This window comes from Artemia sp. Qi Xiang Cuo, unplaced genomic scaffold (genome assembly GCF_049724085.1).
Source record: "Artemia sp. Qi Xiang Cuo unplaced genomic scaffold, ASM4972408v1 HiC_scaffold_3023, whole genome shotgun sequence".
NCBI classification, from domain to species: Eukaryota; Metazoa; Arthropoda; class Branchiopoda; order Anostraca; family Artemiidae; genus Artemia; species Artemia sp. Qi Xiang Cuo.
Window position 1 is genome coordinate 542,576 of NW_028300418.1, and position 19,894 is coordinate 562,469.

General features: G+C 31.0%; 1 protein-coding gene across 1 annotated transcript in view; it reads right to left on the reverse strand.

Annotated features, from left to right (window-relative positions):
* Positions 1-18,887, reverse strand: part of LOC148938696 (uncharacterized) — a 45,771-nt gene extending 26,884 nt beyond the window's left edge. The window contains exons 1-2 of the mRNA XM_089107604.1: positions 18,624-18,887; positions 15,660-15,825 (exon numbers count right to left, since the gene is read on the reverse strand). Coding sequence (XP_088963730.1) covers positions 15,660-15,825; positions 18,624-18,776 — 319 coding nt within the window. The 5' untranslated portion in view covers positions 18,777-18,887. The remainder of the gene's footprint in view (positions 1-15,659; positions 15,826-18,623) is intronic.
* Positions 18,888-19,894: the final 1,007 nt, after the last annotated feature.

The window sequence follows — 19,894 nt, forward strand, 5'->3', positions numbered from 1 at the left end:
CTTACACAAAGTATATTATGGCATTTCCCAATAGCATCATCGAACTGAAAAATCAAAATGGTTATGTTGTTATTTGTAAGAAGAATGACCCAAATATTAACCGAAATAATTTATGGTGACTTATACATACCTTGAAAAATTTGTCTGACTTTCTGAAGAAGAGGTCCAAATAATAGCAGTAGTAATGTAACAGCCTAGAAAACGGTAGCAATGATAAGGAACTTCACTGTAGGTCTATCTTCGAATTCAAAAGTCAGCTATGGTTAATTCAAAAGGCGGCATGTTGCAAGACTTAAATTTTGCAGGTTAAGGGCAAAACTGAAATAAGGTTTTTAAAGTTTTTTCAATTTTATAAATAAGTAATCTTTTTTTATAAAAGGGAAGATTTTTTAAGTCAGATACGGCAAAATAATTTTCGTATAAGAAAAGTCTTGAATTTCCAATGTTTGTTTAAGTAAAGAGAGCGTCTTACAAGTCGAAAAACTTGTGAGCTTGAGAAACAAATTGGACAGAAAAAAAAGGTCAATCGGTAAATAAGATTTATTTTAGGAGGAGAAACTTAAATCCAAGTTTTGTAAAGCAGAAGATTACAATTGAGAATCCGTGCATGATTCTGGTCTAAGCAAGGTTGAATATACTTGTCAATGGTAGACCTTCTATCCTATAGTTGAAAGTACCCATTAAAGGAAGGCAGTATGTTATCTAGGTGGCTTTCAGAGCTGTCTGAGTTAGATTAACACCTTCTGAGTTGTCACAGTTGAACTGTCTTGCTCAACCAAATTGTCCTGTCCCCAGTGTTTTACTAAGTGGTAATCCACCGATTCAGTTTTTTTTCTTGGATATAATTACTAGTTTCGTCGGTGTTTTATTTTTATCCAAAATCTTGAAATTTCCTTTCCTTAAATAAGGGTGATGAAATAGAGGAGCCTGAAGGTGTAATAACCTAACTGATTAAGCTATTAATTGTCAAACTTTCAAAATAATCTTTATAACAAGGAATTTTAATAATAAGTTTAAAACCAGTCAAAACTTAGATTTCTGGCGCATTTTTAGACGACCCTTGGCCCTCAATCGTTTTTTATACACTATTGCCCCCTTGGTCCAGGAAAATGATTGGGTAAATTGCTCCAAGCTGCTTAGAAGAAAAATTTGGCCTTCGTTGGGAACAGAAATTTTTTTTAATTAGCTATTGTGTTTCGGGGTCCCTAGATCCAGGGAATTAGGAATATAAGTTTAAAATGGATAGGAAAAAAACGTCTGTTCATTTTCAGGCCATTTTAACTTCTAGAACAAGATCATCCAAATACGACACTTATGCCCGGCAACTTGCATCATAGATTGAAATGTGACGTAAAGAAACACAGCCCTTTTTAACAGTAAAAGCGCTTTGCCTGTGGAGCCAATAAGTTCATACACATGTAATTTTCCAAATATTTACTAAAAAAAGGTCTAAAAAAAAGTAGGTGGAGCTGGTTCTTGTTCTTGTGAAGCGAATTTTGAAGATTTTGCAGGGAATTATGTCCAGTAGTAGTGATTATGTTCAGTGAAATTTAGTAGGTCCAAGTAGTCTATGCCATTATTTCCTGTGATTGTGTTTAATTGAAGCCTTCTATAACTCAAATCATAGGAAATAAGTGACAAATAGACTGATCCCCAGCACCTGAAAAGGAAACAAAGAAAATAAAACATTGAATATATAATACCTAAAATTATAAGGGCTCTCAAATTCTCGTCGTCGAAAAATGCACGAAAACACAAAGAAACAAATTATTCAAATTTTCATTCTATGTTCATGGATATTTCTCATTTTTAGGTGAGGGAGGGTATCCTATATTTTAAATGGTTTAACAGCTCCAAAACGAAAGCCTAAAATTTTAATTTCTCTGAAACGATCCTCGTCGAAGAGGTTACTAATCATACATAATCAGATTTTTTTAGATTTATATTCCATTTTAACTGATATCTTTATTATTCGAGGGAGAGGGGCAAGAATTGTAGCCTGTAATTGCAGCTTGTTTAAGCAATATCAAGCATCAAGTAATGTTGAAAAGGTCTTTAAAAAACAAATATTCCACATTTTTTTCAATTTGGCCACAGAGTCTGTTGAATGACAAGCATACCATCCTTCGAAAATGGCAAATTGAAATGAAAAGTATACCATAAGAACCAACAGTCAAAAACCTACTAAAGGGAAATTACAGTCCCCCATCTTGAACAATATAGTAAATGGCTTTTTTTACATGGGTAGCACTGATATGCCTCCTTGTTTTCTTTTTTTTGAGGGCTGGTGGTTTATCGGTCGTTAGCAGAGTGAAGGATACTATGTGTCATAGTGCAGACACGCAGCAGACTGTGTGTCATAGTGAAATAATCAAGTATATAACTATAAATTCAAAACACTCATTTTTTAATTAAATAAAAAAAAGTTTTTTTTACTGAAAGTAAGGAGTGATATTAAAACTTAAAACGAACAGAAATTATTCCGTATATGAAAGGGGCTGTCCCCTCCTCGACGCCGCGCTTTTAAGCTAAAGTTTTACTCTGGCTCACAACATTATTTTTTTAAACAATAAAAAAATTTTGTGTAAAGATCGAGGCGATGATGAGGGGCCGGTTCCTTTCAAATACGGAGTAATTTCTGTTACTTTCAGTTAAAAAAAACTTCATATTTTTATTTAATTTCTGATCGTCTTTGAATTAATGCAGCTTTTGATTTTGGTTCACCGTACATGAAACCTAGGGAGGGGTAATTTGCATATTCATCCTCAATTCTGACTAAAACTGGTATTTAGCGTCTCTATCGAAAATAAAATATTTGATGTAATAACACAATAAATGTTATACATAATAAAAATAAAATATAATAGAACGCAGTCATGAGGGGAAAAGTGGGGCAACTCATAGTTTTGTTTTTAATAATGTGTTTTAAAAATTATGTTTGTTTTTAAAATACAGAATTTTTTCTTAAATAATTTATTAGACGAAACTACTTTTCAATTTGTAAATAAAATAGAATTATATTACAACTGGAAAAACTTCGAGGCCTGGAACCCTAAAATCCTACATTTTTCCAAACTTCCGGGCACTTCTGGTTCAATATATCAAACTGACATTCATTTTTTTCATATTACCCCCCACCCCTCCCTCCTCTCCTCGCATTGCAAAAAACAAATGCACACCTGTCTGAGCTTTGCACCATATTATGTAAGTGTTAAAGACAGGTGTTTTTTTTCTTTCTCTTTTTATATAAGTATTTTAGCTTCTTTTTATCTGCTCTAACTTTTTTAAAGGTAATCGTTTTAAACCTGAAGCAAAAACATTCGAGCTTTAGCGTCTCGTGTGGGTGAAATTATCAACCCACATAAGTACTTCCGTCAAAACATGCGAAACACCATAAAACCTAGAGAGGGGTAATTTGCATCTTCATCCTTGACTCTAACTAAAAGGGCATTTAGCACCTCTATCAAAGATAAAATATGATATAATAACATAATAAATACAATAAATAATAACAATAAGATATAATAGAATTCAATCTTGAGGCAAGAAAGGGGGCAACTCATAGTTGTATTTTTAATAATGTGTTTTAAAAATTATGTTTGTTTATTAAATACATAATTTTTTCTTATATAATTTATTAGACCAAACTACTTTTCAATTTGTAAATAAAATAGAGTCATGTGACAACTGAAAAAAGTTCGAGGCCTGGAACTCTGAAATCTTATATTTTACAAAACTTCCGGGTACTTCTGGTTAAAGTTATCAAACTGACATTCATTTTTTTTTTCATATTATCCCCCCCCGGCCCCGCCCCTTGAAAAAAAATACTGCACGCGTTTATGAGCTTTGCGACAAATTCTTTAAGTGTTCGAGACACGTGCTTTTTTTTTTCTTTTTATATAAAGATTTTAGCTTCTTTTTCTCTGCTCTGATTTTTTTAAAGGTAATGGTTTTAAAATTGGAGCGAAAAAATTCGAGCTTTTGCTTCATTATTTCAGTTTTTTAATTAAAAGTTTAACACGTTGTTACAGATTTCAATATTTTCGTTTCATTTTATATTCATTTCAGAAAAGACGAGTCCAAACGCTTTTAAACAGGAAGGGATACGAAGGACACAATAGAGAAGGAATTCATCAATCTATAATAATCATAGTTTAGTCAATTCTTGAAATTCTTTAGTCAGACAAGATGAGTTCTAACGCTTTCCAAAAGGAAGTGGAAAATTTCTTCTTTATAGGAAGGAATTTACCAATCTCGCAAAATAGATCTTAGTCTGATCTATTACCTAACACTTTCTATTAGGACTGATACAATGGAAAAAATTTCTTCTTAAACAGAAAGAATACATGAATGTATAATAATCTAGTTTCATAAATATTTTTCTAGTTGATTCCTCAATTTTTTTTTTTGTCAGAAAAGGTAAGTCTCAACGCTTTTTAATAGAAAGAATATAATGAAAAAACATTTCTCAATAGTAAGGAATTCAAATGTCATCTAGTGCATAAATTATTCTTGGTGCATACTTGTACCCAGCAAAGGGTGAACTGCAGCCTTCACAAACAAAGAGATTATGAAAAAAGTTTTCCAAAAGAAATTAATTTGAGGAAGAATAGGATGGAAGAATTGGAAGGATATAATGGAAAAATCTTTCTCAATAGTAACGAATTCATGTGCCATCTATTTCATAAATTATTCTTCCTGCATACTTGTAACCAGCAAAGGGTGAACTGCTGCCGTCAGAAACTAAGAGTTTATGACAAAAGTTTTCCAAAAGAAATTAATTTGAGGAAGAATAGGATGGAAGAATAGGAAGAATATAATGGAAAAATCTTTCTCAATAGTAAGGAATTCATATGCCATCTATTGCATAAATTATTCTTCCTGCATACTTGTACCCATCAAAGGGTGAACTGCAGCCCGTACAAACTAAGAGTTTATGACCAAAAGTTTTCCAAAAGAAAGTAATTTGACCCTGATCCAGGAATGGCATCAATGGTTTTGGCTAAACAGTAAAGGTTTAGGTTACATTCTTGTTTGAAGGCTTCGCAAAAGTAAACTTCTCAATAAAAGCAAAACAAATAGATTTTTTGCTTTATGCTCTATTCGAAAGCATATTGTTTTTTTTTACTATGCACCCCTGTCCCAACGGTACAGGGCTACCATTTAGTTAAGCTGAAAACGAAACGAAAAATTAAAAATTAAATTAAATTAACACTGAAAATTAGTTAAAGATGTGTCATCTGAATGTCAGGCCAATATACTGGCATTTGCACTTGCAATGAAGTGCAAATTCCGTTATTATTATTAGTCAAATTATTAATATCATTCGTTATTTACTATTATTCAAATTCAGATCAAGAAGTAAAGCCCCTTGATCCGATGAATTCCTCGAAGATTAGTCAGAACAATATGGTCAAGTCATAAAATAGTGGGGTGGGGGGGGGCGGTGGATATTGGCCCTAAGAAAACGCACTTAGCATTTATAAAATAAATCTCTAGCCTATCTTCATCAATTGTTTTGTTAGCTACTTTTGAAGATTCTTTCTTTTTTCTTCTTCTCTTATTACTGGTTTTCTGAGTTTTCCTGCTTCTTGGGATATCTTTCTTTTTTCATATTAATTTAAAAAACTTTTTCCACAAAATAAGTTTTCAAAGACAAGTAAAGAATTCTATTAAACAAAAAATGAGCAAAAATAAAATCAAATAATCTACCAAGCGTCAAACTAACACAAATCAGAATCGATAAATAAATGAAACCCAAAACGAACCGAAATTACAATAATTCACCGACTCAAACTCAGAACGAGCAAAAATTAACATAAGTTAGGTGGAAGACCCCTATGCATTCCCAAGCTCAGAACAAAATTGGCACTTTACTGAAAAAATATAAATGTTTTTACTTTTATAACGTAAATAAATAGAATAATATTAACATTTTGATTACTAAATATCAGTATATGTATATTAACCTGCCAATGCATATTCATTTGTATTTTTTCAGTAAAGGCTGCATTTAAAAGCACATCGTTCTTTATATAAAATATTAAATAAAATAATTAAAATAATTTTATTTTAAAATAATTAAATAAAATAAATTTTATTTAATCGTTTAAAGAACAATTTAGCTCGCGTGAATATACGTATATATATATATATATATATATATATATATATATATATATATATATATATATATATATATATATATATATATATATATATATATATATATATATATACGGTTTTATTTTTGTTTTACAGTTAATGGTTTAAACAACAATTTTATGGAAACTTTATAGTTTATAGTTTTTCGTTTACAGTTAATGGTTTAACCAAAATTTTATGGAAAATTTACGGTTTATAGTTTTTGGTTTACAGTTAATGGCTTAAAAAATTTTTATGGGAACTTTAAGGTTTAGTTTTTGTTTTACAGCTAATGTCTTAAACAACAATTTTATGGAAACTTTACGGTTTATAGTATTTGGTTTACAGTTAATAACAAACAAAATTTTATGGGAACTTTACGGCTTAGTTTTTAATTAACAGTTAATGACTTAGAAAACAATTTTATGGAAACTTTACGATTTACAGTTTTTGGTTTACAGTTATTGGCTTAAACAAATTGTATGGAACCTTTACGGTTTAATGTTTTTGGTTCACAGTTAATGGTTTGAACAAAATTGTATGGAAACTTTACGGTTTAAAGTTTTTGGTTTATAGTTAATGGTTTGAACAAAACTATATGGAAACTTTACGGTTTATAGTTTCTGGTTTACATTTAATAACTCAACAGGAATTCTATGGGAAATTTAGGGTTGAGTTTTTAACTCACATTTAATGCCTTAAACAGAAACTTTATGGATACTTTACGGTTTATAGTTTTTTGTTTACAGTTAATTGTTTGAACAAAACTCTATGTGAACTACGGTTTGTAGTCTTTGGTTTACAGTTAATAACTTAAAAGGAATTCTATGGGAACTTTTCGGTTGAGGTTTTAATTAACAGTTAATGCCATAAACAACAATTATATGAAAACTTTACAGTTAATAGGTTTTCGTTTACATTTAATGGTTTAACCAAAATTTTATTGAACCTGTACGGATTATAGTTTTTGTTTTACAGTTATTGGCTTAAACAAAATTGTATGGGAACTTTACGGTTTAGTTTTTGGTTTACAGTTAATGGCTTAGACAAAATTTTATGGAAACTTTACGGTTTATAGTTTTTGGATTACAGTTAATAACTTAAACAAAATTTTATGGTAACTTTACGTTTTAGTTTTTAATTCACAGTTCATGCCTCAGAGAACAATTTTATGGAAATTTTACGGTTTATAGTTTTTGGTTTACAGTTAATGGCTTAAACAAAATTTTATGGAAACTTTACGGATTATAGTTTTTGGATTACAGTTAATAACTTAAACAAAATTGTATGGGAACTTTACGGTTTAGTTTTTAATTCACAGTCAATGCCTTAGACAACAATTTTATGGAAATTTTACGGTTTATAGTTTTTGGTTTAAAGTTAATGGTTTACCAAAAATTTTATGGGAACTTTACGTTTTATAGTTTTTGGTTTACAGTTATTGGCTTAAACAAAATTGTATGGAGATTTAACAGCTTAGTTTTTGGTTTACAGCTAATGACTTAAACAAAATTTTATGGGAACTTTACGGTTTAGTTTTTGATTTACAGTTAATGACTTAAACAAAATTTTATGGAAACTTATACGGTTTTTAGTTTTTGGTGTACAATTAATGACTTAAAAAAAACTTTATGGAAACTTTACGGTTTATAGTTTTTCGTTTACAGTTAATGGTTTAACCAAAATTTTATGGAAACTTTACGGATTATAGTTTTTGGTTTACAGTTAATGGCTTAAACAACAATTTTATGGAAACTTTACGGTTTATAGTTTTTGGTTTACAGTTAATGTTTTAAACAAAATTTTATAGAAACTTTACGGTTTATAGTTTTTGGTTTACAGTTAATAACTTAAACGAAATTCTATGTGAACTTTATGGTTTAGTTTTTAATACACAGTTAATGGCTTAAAAAACAATTTTATGGAAACTTTACGGTTTATAGTTTTTGGTTTACAGTTAATGGCTAAAACAAAACTTTATGGAAACTTTACGGTTTATAGTTTTTGGTTTACAGTTAATGGCTTAAACAAAACTTTATGGGAACTTTACGGTTTATAGTTCTTGGTTTACAGTTAATGGTTTCAAACAACATTTTATGGAAACTTTACGGTTTATAGTTTTTGGTTTACCGTTAATGGCTTAAACAAAATTTTATGGGAAATTTACGGTTTATTTTTTTTTTTTATAGTTAATGGCTTAAACAAAATTTTATGGGAACTTTACGGTTTAGTTTTTTTTTTACATTTAATGGCTTAAAAAACAATTTTATAGAAACTTTACGGTTTATAGTTTTTGGTTTACAGTTAATTGTTTAAACAAAATTTTATGGAAACTTTACGGTTTATAGTTTTTGGTTTAGAGTTAATGGCTTAAACAAAATTTTATGAAAACTTTACGGTTTATAGTTTTTGTTTTACAATTAATGGTTTAAAAAAATTTTTATGGAAACTTTACGGTTTATAGTTGTTGGTTTACAGTTAATAACTTAAACGAAATTTTATGGGAACTTTACGGCTTAGTTTTTAATTCACAGTTAATGCCTTAAAAAAAAATTTAATGGAAACTTTACGGTTTATAGTTTTTTGTTTACAGTTAATGGCTTAAACAAAACTTTGTGGAAACTTTACGGTTTAGTTTTTGGTTTACAGTTAATGGCTTAAAAAAAATTTAATGGAAACTTTACGGTTTATAGTTTTTGGTTTAGAGCTAATGCCTTAAACAACAATTTAACGGGAACTTTACGGTTTAGTTTTTGTTTTACAGTTAATGGCTTAAAAAACATTTTATGGGAGATTTACAGTTTAGTTTTTGTTTTATAGTTAGTGGCTTAGACAAAATTTATGGGAACTTTACGGTTTAGTTTTTGTTTTATAGTAATGGCTTAAACAACAATTTTATAGAAACTTTACGGTTTATAGTTTTTGGTTTACAGTTAATGGTTTAAACAAAATTTTATGGAAACTTTACGGTTTGTAGTTTTTGGTTTACAGTTAATGGCTTAAACAAAATTTTATGGGAACTTTACGGTTTATAGTTTTTGGTTTACAGTTAATGGCTTAAAAAAAATTTTATGGGAACTTTACGGTTTAAAGTTTTTGGTTTACAGTTAATAACAAACGGAATTTTATGGGAATTTTACGGCTTAGTTTTTAATTCACAGTTAATGCCTGAAAAAACAATTTAATGGAAACTTTACGGTTTATAGTTTTTTTTTTACAGTTAATGGCTTAAAAAAATTTTTGTGGAAACTTTACGGTTTAGTCTTCGTTTTACAGTTAATGGCTCAAAAAAATTTAATGGTATATTTACGGATTATAGTTTTTGGTTTACAGGTCATGGTTTCAACAAAACGTAATGGAAACTTTACAGTTTATAGTTTTTGATTTAATGCTAATGACTTTAACAGGATTATAGGAAAATTTACGGTTTAGTTTTTGTTTTACAGTTAATGTCATAAACGAAATTTTATTGAAACTTTACTGTCTAGTTCTTAATCCACAGTTAATGCCTTAAACAACAATTTTATGGAAACTTTACGGTTTATAGTTTTTATTTAAAGTTAATGGCTTAATCAAAACTTTATGTAAATTTTACGGTTTATGTTTTACAGTTAATAACTTGAACGAAATTTTATGGGAACTTTACTGTTTATTTTCTATTTAACAGTTAATACCTTAAACAACAATTTTATGGAAACTTTACTGTTTATAGTTTTTGGTTTACAGTTAATTGCTTAAACAAAACTTTATGGAAACTTTACGGTTTATAGTTTTTGATTTAAAGTTAATGGTTTGAAAAGACCCAACAACCCGTTTTGGTACATGTCCTGAGGACAAAAATTGGCCAGCTTCTCTCACTATGGTCAAAAAGGATAAAGACTACGAAAAATCAAAATTAAGACAGTTTCTCTAGCTTCTGGCAAAGTTTAGCTTAAATCTGATTCGCCATTCAGCAAAGTGACCTGATGATAAGAATTTAGGGGCCTCTCCCCAAAGTCTAGACTAGTTCCTGAGGCCCTGAAAGTATGACTATGACTATAGATCTTGCTTTTCACCAGGCTTGGTTAAAATCAAATATTCTTTACTGCTAAGTGTCTGATAAAAGGAATTTATAGACCCTATCCCTCCGCATGGATGAAAATGGGTACAGGACCCCAAAAACTAGATTTAGGACCCTCCAATCAAGTTTCTCCGATATCCAACAGCCTCTTCTTCCAGATATAGGACCCCCTTCTATTTATCCAATACAATCAATGGGTCGGATTTGAATCTCACAAAGGAGAATTACTTTTGCTAGATACCTTGATTATAAAATTTGTTTAATCTATTAAGGGACTGAATAATTATTATTAGATCTTAAAATATAGAAAATAGACAACTTATTATCTCAGACGTCTAATAAATATTTTTATGTAACACACGACACTGACGGGAAGAGATCCCAAGGGAGTTTATTTTTGTAATTAGGAGGATGTATTTTTCCTTATTGTTGTATCTAACCCCCGGCGCCACGCCGGCGAATTGACCGACCGCCACCGACGGGAAGTCCGCTAGACCGCAGTCTGAAATGGCAGCGGCGTTTGTATGACTTTACTATACAGGTTCTTCAATTTTTTATTGAGTCAGCCAAAAATTAGGAGCTTTTCGTTCTCGTGTGGTGTAGCATTATGATTTTCCTGAGTGGAAATCAAGCAGGGCTTGCACTATCCCCAAATTTTCGGGTATTTCCCCAAAAATCTATGCGTCACCCTGAAAAAAAATTTGGTTCCCCGAATCCCCGAAAATCACGCAATCACGGTGCCACCCTAGCGCTTTATCACCAGTGACTTTCCCTGCCAAACATTACTTGCATACCATAATTCTTCACTACTCTCTTGTTTGTTAATTTTCCGTGTCTTTTGTTACTTTGAATAAAAACCAGACAGATGCAATTGCAATATACGCAGTTCTTCATATGTTGACAAAAAAGTATCGTCTCTATAAAACGGGTTAAAATCATTTCGAATACAGTTTCCCAATTTCTATTTCTTACATCGTTAATAGTCAAGAATTTTATTTTCAAGTTGAATAGAACTATATAACGCATTCACAACTATACAGCTTCAGCCTTCAGATAGATTTTGATTTTTGAAATTGATAGCCGACAGATTTTATCTACAGATGAATTTTAAGTTTTCAGAATTTTTTTTCTTTTTCTGTTTTTAGATAAGATTTTATATAGTTTTAACACCCAACTTTTTAACTCCATAAATATAAAATAAAATAAAATATTATTTGTTAAAAAAATCACCCCCCCCCCAAACAAAACAAAAAAATTATTTTTGGAAAAAATTTAGCTATAGCATTGGCTAGTTAGAGGGTTGGTTACATAAAAATTGACCCGGACGTTAAACAAAAAATTGTAGAAAAAACAACATTTTAACTTTTGGCCTTGGGGGGGGGGTAGGGGGCTATAAATTTTAAATTAATAAACAAAATTTTTTTTATTGAAATACGGCATGCAAAAAAGAAAATTATTTTTTTTCATTTAATTTGGATTTGGAAGAAAATGATATTAAATTCCCTAGGAAACCATTGAAATATTTTGATAGACCCCGGGCCCTCAACTGGGACTTGCTCATTGTCTTGGGTATTTTGCGATTTCTTATAGGCTACTGGCCTAATTTGGCTTTTGTGTGTGCTCCCTTTTAATTAGATTCTTTGGATCTTATAGAATCCCACGGCGAATCAATGACATTACTCATTTTTTTTATAATTTTATTTATATCTTAATTTTTTTTACATTTTTTTTGTTTTATTTTTACACATAAATAATACCATCAGTTTTTTTTTTCAATTAAAACTCTATTTTTATCTTTATTTTGCGTGTTTTTTTTAAAAATATAATGACCAATTTAATTATTAATGGATTATTTTTTAATATAAATATGAGATTTTATCCTATCAAGGTGGCATCCAGAGGGGGGGGGGGGTTGGGAGGTATGACTTTTTAATGATAATATATCTAAATTTCTTTATTTAATTAAGTGATTTAAAAAATTTAATTTTTTTTTTCAATTTAAATAATATAAGTCATACTATAAATATGGTATAAAGAGGGGGGCATTGGGTTGTTTTGTATTTAATTGATAGTAACTGTATTTTTTTTTTTTTTTTATTGAAATAATTACTGCCCAAAAGAGTAAAAGTTTAAAGAAATTTAAAATATTTGTTTTTTTTATAATTTAAAAAGAACTTGTATTTTTTAATCTTCGAACGTTAAAGTGACAAATACGTACGACCCGTTTTTTTTTGTTATTGATTAAAAGAGTTTACTTTTAAAAAAGTAATTAATAATTAACAGGCAGATTAAAATTAAAAAGAATTTGTGTGACGAAATTGATAGCTACATAACCACATAACGTTGTGCTTAAGTGCCAAGGGCGCCCTTGGTCCAGGTCACAATTAACATTAAAAGGCCAGGTCATAATACCAGCTTTCAATTTGGGATGTTCAAGGAGGAGTCATTGACAGTCTTATGACCTCTGAGTCCTAGATGTTTCACCGTTCTTACGTCTCTACAGTGGTTAAAATTTCGATCACCCCACAAATGATGACCAAAAATATTTACAAATATAACAAATGTAACATTTGGAATATTATTACACTTTTTTCAAATCTTTGAAGAAGAACAAAAAATGCTAAAGACGCCTAACTACGCTTGACAACTATTTTAAAAAGAAACTTTTTGGAGATTCCCATGTATATGAACACAGCAGAAGCTTTGAGCCTGGGTTGTGATCAAAGAGGAGCCTGAGTAATTTGACCACAGGCGAATTATTGTTCCGACTTTCTTAAATTTGGTTATTTTTGTGAGCATTTGGAAATAAAATCTTAAACTAAATAAGTGATATTAAGTCTTCTAACATTTTAAATGGATTAAAAGTGACCAACTAGGAAGAAAATCTCTACATCTTCCTGGAGCTACTTCAGTCTGCATATTATTTCATTTAATTACATCGATGAGCTTTTCTCTTTTTTTACCTAAGAAAATAGCTGGCACTTCATTTTTCTTCATACCGAATAAACTCTTAAGTGTTTTTTGTTCCATTGTAAATGAAGTGTTTTCAAATGAAGTGCTAAATGTGTATTTTTCAATTTGATAAATTTACTCGTTTTAGATTGATTTTGTAATTTGTATTATATTATTTTTTTATTATTTTGTAATTTTTAGTTAATCACAAAGAGAAAAATTTAGTAATATTCGACACATAAGCAAAAATAAATAAAAAAAAGCAGCAGTTCAGAAGTATCATCAATTAAATATGGTATATAAACAAGAAAAAAAAAACTTTAATTTTCATTTTATTTTTAATTTTTTTAAAAATATATTTTTTAATAGAATAATGTCTTTTGTTGAATAAAAATTAGTAAAAAAAAAAAATTTGCATGACAATGGCTATGGAGGTGATTTCCATATTTTTTATATATGTTTAGTGTCTTATTATGACAAAAACTGCAGCTGATTGGCGTGACCATTTTTATGGAGTTTGAAAATAAAATTGTTACCTATCTACCCTCTTTTGGATTGGAGTAGTATAGCTGAGCTTCCAGCACCACATGTAATAAGATGTGTTGATAGTTTATTAGGGGAAGGCTTTTATTAGATCAAGTGGGATATCAATATGACAAAGTCCCCTTTTTTTATTTTCTGTATTTTCTAATTATTTAATTTGCTTTAATTTAAAGTATTTCATCTTTTGGAGTTTTAAGGATCAGATGATTTTCCACAAGAGTGGGAACACTTGCACAATGCTAGCTAGTTGTTTATTCAGCTCATTGGCTGTCTGTTCCTCCAGAAGGAAATCAAAGTTCTTGCACAAGCAACCCCCTATTTCTTTTACTTTTTTAAACCATTGCTGAGGTTTGCTCTGTTTTAATCAATTTAATGTATTCTTACCTTTGGCTAATTTTGTAGGGAAGCCAAAACTTTGTGGAAACTTTGAAAAGGGCTAATTTAATTGGAAATTGGAGTGGCTTGTGTCCTTTTGAATAGTTTGAAGTGATTGGAAAGCAACTAACACCCCTTCCACACCCACCATTTCCCCAAACATATCCAATAAAGATTTTGAGATAGCCATTTTGTTCTATTCAGTTCAAAGGTCATAAAATTAGACCTTTGAGCAGGCAACTCCCCCCACAGTCTTCAGGGCAAAGGTTCTAAGTTATGCCCTGGGGGCATATAAGGTTATTATTGAAATCTTTGTTGTAGAAACTTGAAAAAGGGCTCATTTGATAGGAAATTCAAAGGGCTAGTGCCCTTGGCTTGTTCCCTGGCTTGAACAACAAGGAACATCACTTATTTGCATGGGTAGCACTGATGTGTCCTCTTTTTTCCTTTTTTTTCCCCGCTGCTAGCACGACACTGGAAAATTATAGAGAGCTATTTTGTCTTCCTTATGCTTTGTCAAGCCCAAGTCGAATAGATTTTTAATTTTTTCTTCAAAAAATTTAATACTCGAAAAGCATAGGGAAAATATAGAAAAGCAACGACAACCAAAAGATAGTGTTATTTAAAAATTCATTGGAAAAAACAATATATTTATCAGGGTATTTTTGTTGGTGATTGTTTTGGGTTCCATTTAGATGCATTAATTGGGGTTTTCAGAAGGGATTTTAGGTTAATTATTGTGTCTGCTGATTTCTGATCTTGGACAGCTATTAACAGAGATCCATCACGGTTAATATTAAGAGAGAACATTGATTTTATCAATTTGAAAATTGCAACTCTTATTGCAGTAATCTTTTTTATTTCAAAGGGGGTAGTAGGAGTAATTTTAAGGTAAATTACTAAGTTTTTGGAGGGAGGATCTTGGGCAGGGAGAGGTGAAATGCTTTTGATTGGGGAGATTTTTTTCCTTTTTTTAGAGCTTCTAGAAAGGACCTCTTGAAACCCATTATCTTCATCTATGGTGACATTAGCCCCTACACTTATCATTGTCCTATTCTCAGAATTGGAGCTATCATTTGAACTTTGAGATAGTGTGCTTGACCAGCCAAGATGGGTATCACTTTCACTGGCATTTGAGGTGGGATCTGGGGGGACTTTTTTTTAGGACTTGTAATCATTGCCTATTGGAAAAAGCTTTAAACAAAAACAAAACTAAAACAAGAATGGATAATAGAATGATATCAAACCGTCTGCAACATACTATTGGGAGGAGAAACACCACAGTATAGCCCTGAGGATGAATTGAGCAGGATTGGTTCGGTACAACTGCTGATTAAATGCGATAATATTTCACAAGAAAATTTATTTTAAATTTCTTATAAATTTGCTGCTGTTGTGCATCTTTTGCTTGATAGAGAAAAATCAAACTTTAATAGATTAAAAATTGGAAAGTTTAACTTCTGAATTGATCGCAAATTTCAACAGCAAATTTCTACTGAGGAAATTGTCTTTGGTCATGCAGCTGTTTCCACAATAGGCACGACAGTAAACAGTAAAAGGACAATGTAAATATGAAAGGACTAACCTAAAATCTCTGTATCAATACTTCTTAATAATTCCTTGACAACAAGTAAACAATTCTTTATGTGTTCAATGGGTGGGTGATAATCATTGTCCTTGAACAGAAATGACAAGGTCTGTGCAGCCTGTCTTCTAATGGAGATATTTTTTTCATGTCTTCTAATGGTTATCTGAAAATAAACCACCTTCATAACAAGAATATCCCATATGAATAAATGAGTTACTTTATGATTTATCATAAATTTCTCTATCTTCTGGCAAAGTTTAGCCAATATCTGATTCTTCTTTTAGCAAAGTGTCCTGATGACAAGGATTTAGGGGTCTCTCCCCAAAGGCCAGACCAGTTCCTGTGACGCTGAAAGTATAACTATGACTATAGATCTTGCTTTTCACCGGGCTTCGTTAAAATCCAATATCTTTTACTGCTAAATGTATCATAAAGAGAATTTATAGACCCTTTCCCTCCACCCAGATGAGAATGGTTACAGGACCCAAAAAACTAAATCTAAGACCATCCGATCAATTTTGTTTGATATCCCCCAGCCTCTTCTTCCCGATCTAGGACCCCCCCCTATTTATCCCGCACCATTGATGGTTAGGATTCGAATCACACACAGGAGAATTAGTTTTGCTAGATACCTTGATGATAAGAATTTAAGGAATCTATTAAGGGTTGAAGAATTATGATTAGTTCCTAAACTCTAGAAAAGAGACCGAACTTCTTATCTCAGATGTAAAAAAAATAGTTTTAAGCATCATATGTCTCTGACGTTAATAGATCCCTAGGGAGTTTACATTTAGAAATAGCAGGGGTTTTTTCCTTATTGTTTTTACAACAATTCTTAAAGAGTCAAAATTCCCCGAGCGCAGATTTTAACAATAATTACACATAAATTTTGAGTGATGGAAGAATTATAACTAATTTGAAATTGGTATGAAAAAAGGGTCCACAAGAATTGGCGTTTTGTTATGATTTAAAAGCCGAAATTCGAATTTTGCTGATGAGTCTACTAAGTACGAAGCGCGTACTCTGGACACTATATGGGCATTACAACAGATTTCACAAAACAGTGCTAAGATTCAGTAGAGCCAAAATTTATTGATACAAGTTTTGGAAGCATAGATATGAAGCCATAATAGTTTGGTAACTGATTGGGACAGGGAGGGGCGTGTCTGTATTTTAAATCAAAAGTCACAGCTAAAATCGATAAGAAGAGTATCACATTTTGTTTCCGGCAGACTTTTTTTCAAACATTTTGGTTTCGCCTCTGGGGGAGGGGTTAATTGATGAAAATCTTAGCGTTGGGCCTAATAAATTTGCTTGGAGGACTCTGATCCCTTGCATGTTTTAACTATAGAACGGCATTCTTATCTATTGAATAATCATCCACCATTCCAGCTTCATAGTAACTCATTCTATTATTCCAATAATTAAAACAGGGAAAATAGTCTGTATTCATCGGAAACATATATGGAAGCTCCGAATACTTTAATAGCACGCTTGGTGGCTCCTCTTTGATGTTTGGTGTTGGATCGCTCCCAGAATTAGAAGACATGTAGGACAGAAAGTAATGCTTGGCCATTATCACGAAAAGGATGCTGCACTGTAGTAGTCGTCCCTTGAATATATTTGGTCAAAACCGCTTAAGAGGTCGTCATTGAGAGGCACCACTGTCATATTATTCCCCAACAAGCGTGGGAAAACCTAGGTCGTCATTGAGAGGCACCACTGTCATATTATTCCCCAACAAGCGTGGGAAAACCTAAGTCTAAGTAAGTACATTGAATAGAGAAAAAACTTTGCAATTTTAAGAAAAATAAAATAAAATGTCCTTGAGATAGTTTGGTTCAAGAACTATGTGAATTTCAGAAAAAATTTTTAGTACTCAATCAGCTAATGATATAATCACTCCTCTTTTCAAACAAGGTGGGTGGTTTTCCAACCACCTGTTGCGTTGTCTGCGAAAATCTATCATTATGCCTAGGTTTACTACAAATCAAAAATATAAGACTGAAAGGCTTTTTTGAGAATTAAAACGCATAGAAAAGATAATTTATTATTATCTTCCAGTTCAAAGGTGAACTGAAGGTTAGAGTTGAACATATCAAGATGTGTCAAAAAGGAGTTAAGTGACGTCTTTCTATGCTCCCAAACAGAAATAATGTCATCCACAAACTGAGACCAGAATTCAAGATCTCATTTAGTCCCAAAACTGAACTATCTCAGGGGCATTTTTTTCCCCCTTGTTGCTTGGAGAGGGTCTATTTTAATTTCGCGTTTTATTTTAGAGGTTCGTTTTGATTCCATTTTTTCCTTAGATCTTTTATGTGTATGTTTTTACTCTTTATTTACATAATATAGAAGGAGTAACATTGATATATAAAGAGCATTAGTATTTATATAATACTAGTATAAAACGATAAATATTAACATCAAAAGGAGCAGTATTAACATAAAAGGAGTAGTTTTAATATAGAAGCTTTATTAACATAAAGAAACCCTTTGATAGTCAAAATTGAATTACGTTATGCACATGTTTACACAGTTTTCAGCAACTGCACTTTGAAATTACAATTATTTTTTATGATTAAGAGCCAACGTTCATTATACAAAGGGAATATAGAACCAGGGTAAACTAGAAGAGGAAATCTAAAAGCTTTTAATACTTAGTCGATAGTTCGATAGGCACGTCACTAGAGGAAACTTTCATTTGTTTATATTAATTATTTAGATCCAAGCCAAAAATGAATCATAAATGAGACTGAATCAAGATAAATGAAAAAACATCCAGTAAATCAAGGAGTATAAAAGCTACAAGAAGAATGCAAAAGATCCTTTCTTTTTTTATTCATAAATTTGTTTCCATTCTTTTTTATGAATTTGATGCATGGAGGATTTAAAGGTTCGAAGTAAATTATACCTGAAAATTAATGAAAATTAAGCCTAAAAAAGAAGAAGTTAACTCACACGTCTTTTTTTATGTCTGTTATTTCTCATCAATTTCAATAGAACTTGCAAGAACCCGTTCCTAAGAACTTCATCTCTATGATCACGAGCAAAATTTCGCAGGGTGAGCAGTGCTTTTGAAGAAAACCAATGAACAGTTAACATTGATATCATTTTAGGTATGGCACCTAATATGACCAACTGTCTAATTTGCTCTACATCTCCGGAGGTGGTGATTTCCACCAACCTCCAAAGAGAGTAACTTCCAAGTCTAGGGTAATCTAAAAAATAAAGGTATTAACTATCTTCTAATGACATTTCATTGATATCTATATTTACACAAACACAAATAAAATACAACATACACTTTTTGTTAATCTGCGTTATAATTTATTTATTTGCCAAGTAAAACGACAAGTCTCCAAATAAAATATACTAAAATATTTCTAAAGTAGTGATTGAGGCAAAAAGAGTTTGCACCTCAAACAGTAGTTTATGAAAAAAAAAAGTACAACAATTAATTTTAGGCTAGAAATGTAGTGTTATAAACTCGTTTTTAGTTATACATGTTATTAAATTTGTCAGCATTCTATTGAGCTTTAACCCTTTATCACCACAATTTCATTGAAAACTTTTACATTGGAATAGTGTTTTATGGATTCAGAAATATAGGTGCATGCAGCCATATTCTTGGATAGTGCAATGAAGAGGCAGTATGTACAAGGGCAGTATGACCTTTAATAAAAGCTGGATATCAAGGCATTTAAAACTCTGTACATTCAAGCATGCCTTTCTAGAGAGAGCGCTTTAATATCTTTCTGTATAAAAGATACTTTGTTTACAAATTAAATAAACAAGCATTTTCCCCCCATGAAGTGAAAGCAAAATCTGCAGATTAACCATATACATAATTTTGACATTCTAGAAAAGAAAAAAAATCTGCTATTTGCCAATTTATCAATCAATAACACCCTCAATAAATTAGTACAGGTTTGTCAATAGTCTTTTTTCTTTTTCTTGTGAAAACTAGGAAAATATGGAAAATAATAGAAAAAGATGTATACAAAGTTAAACAAACTGTGGCAACGTTGACCTTTGACTTTTTTGGTCTAAACTATCAAACTATTTTCTGCTTTCCAAAATGTTTATGATAATGCACTAAAAAAATTGAAGCACATTGTGAAATAGGTTGTAAAAGTTTTATGTTGGACTGTATAAATGGAAATCCTGTTCTAGAGAAAACGACCTATTCTTAGAGAAACAAATATGTCAATATGTCAAGGGCCCCTTAT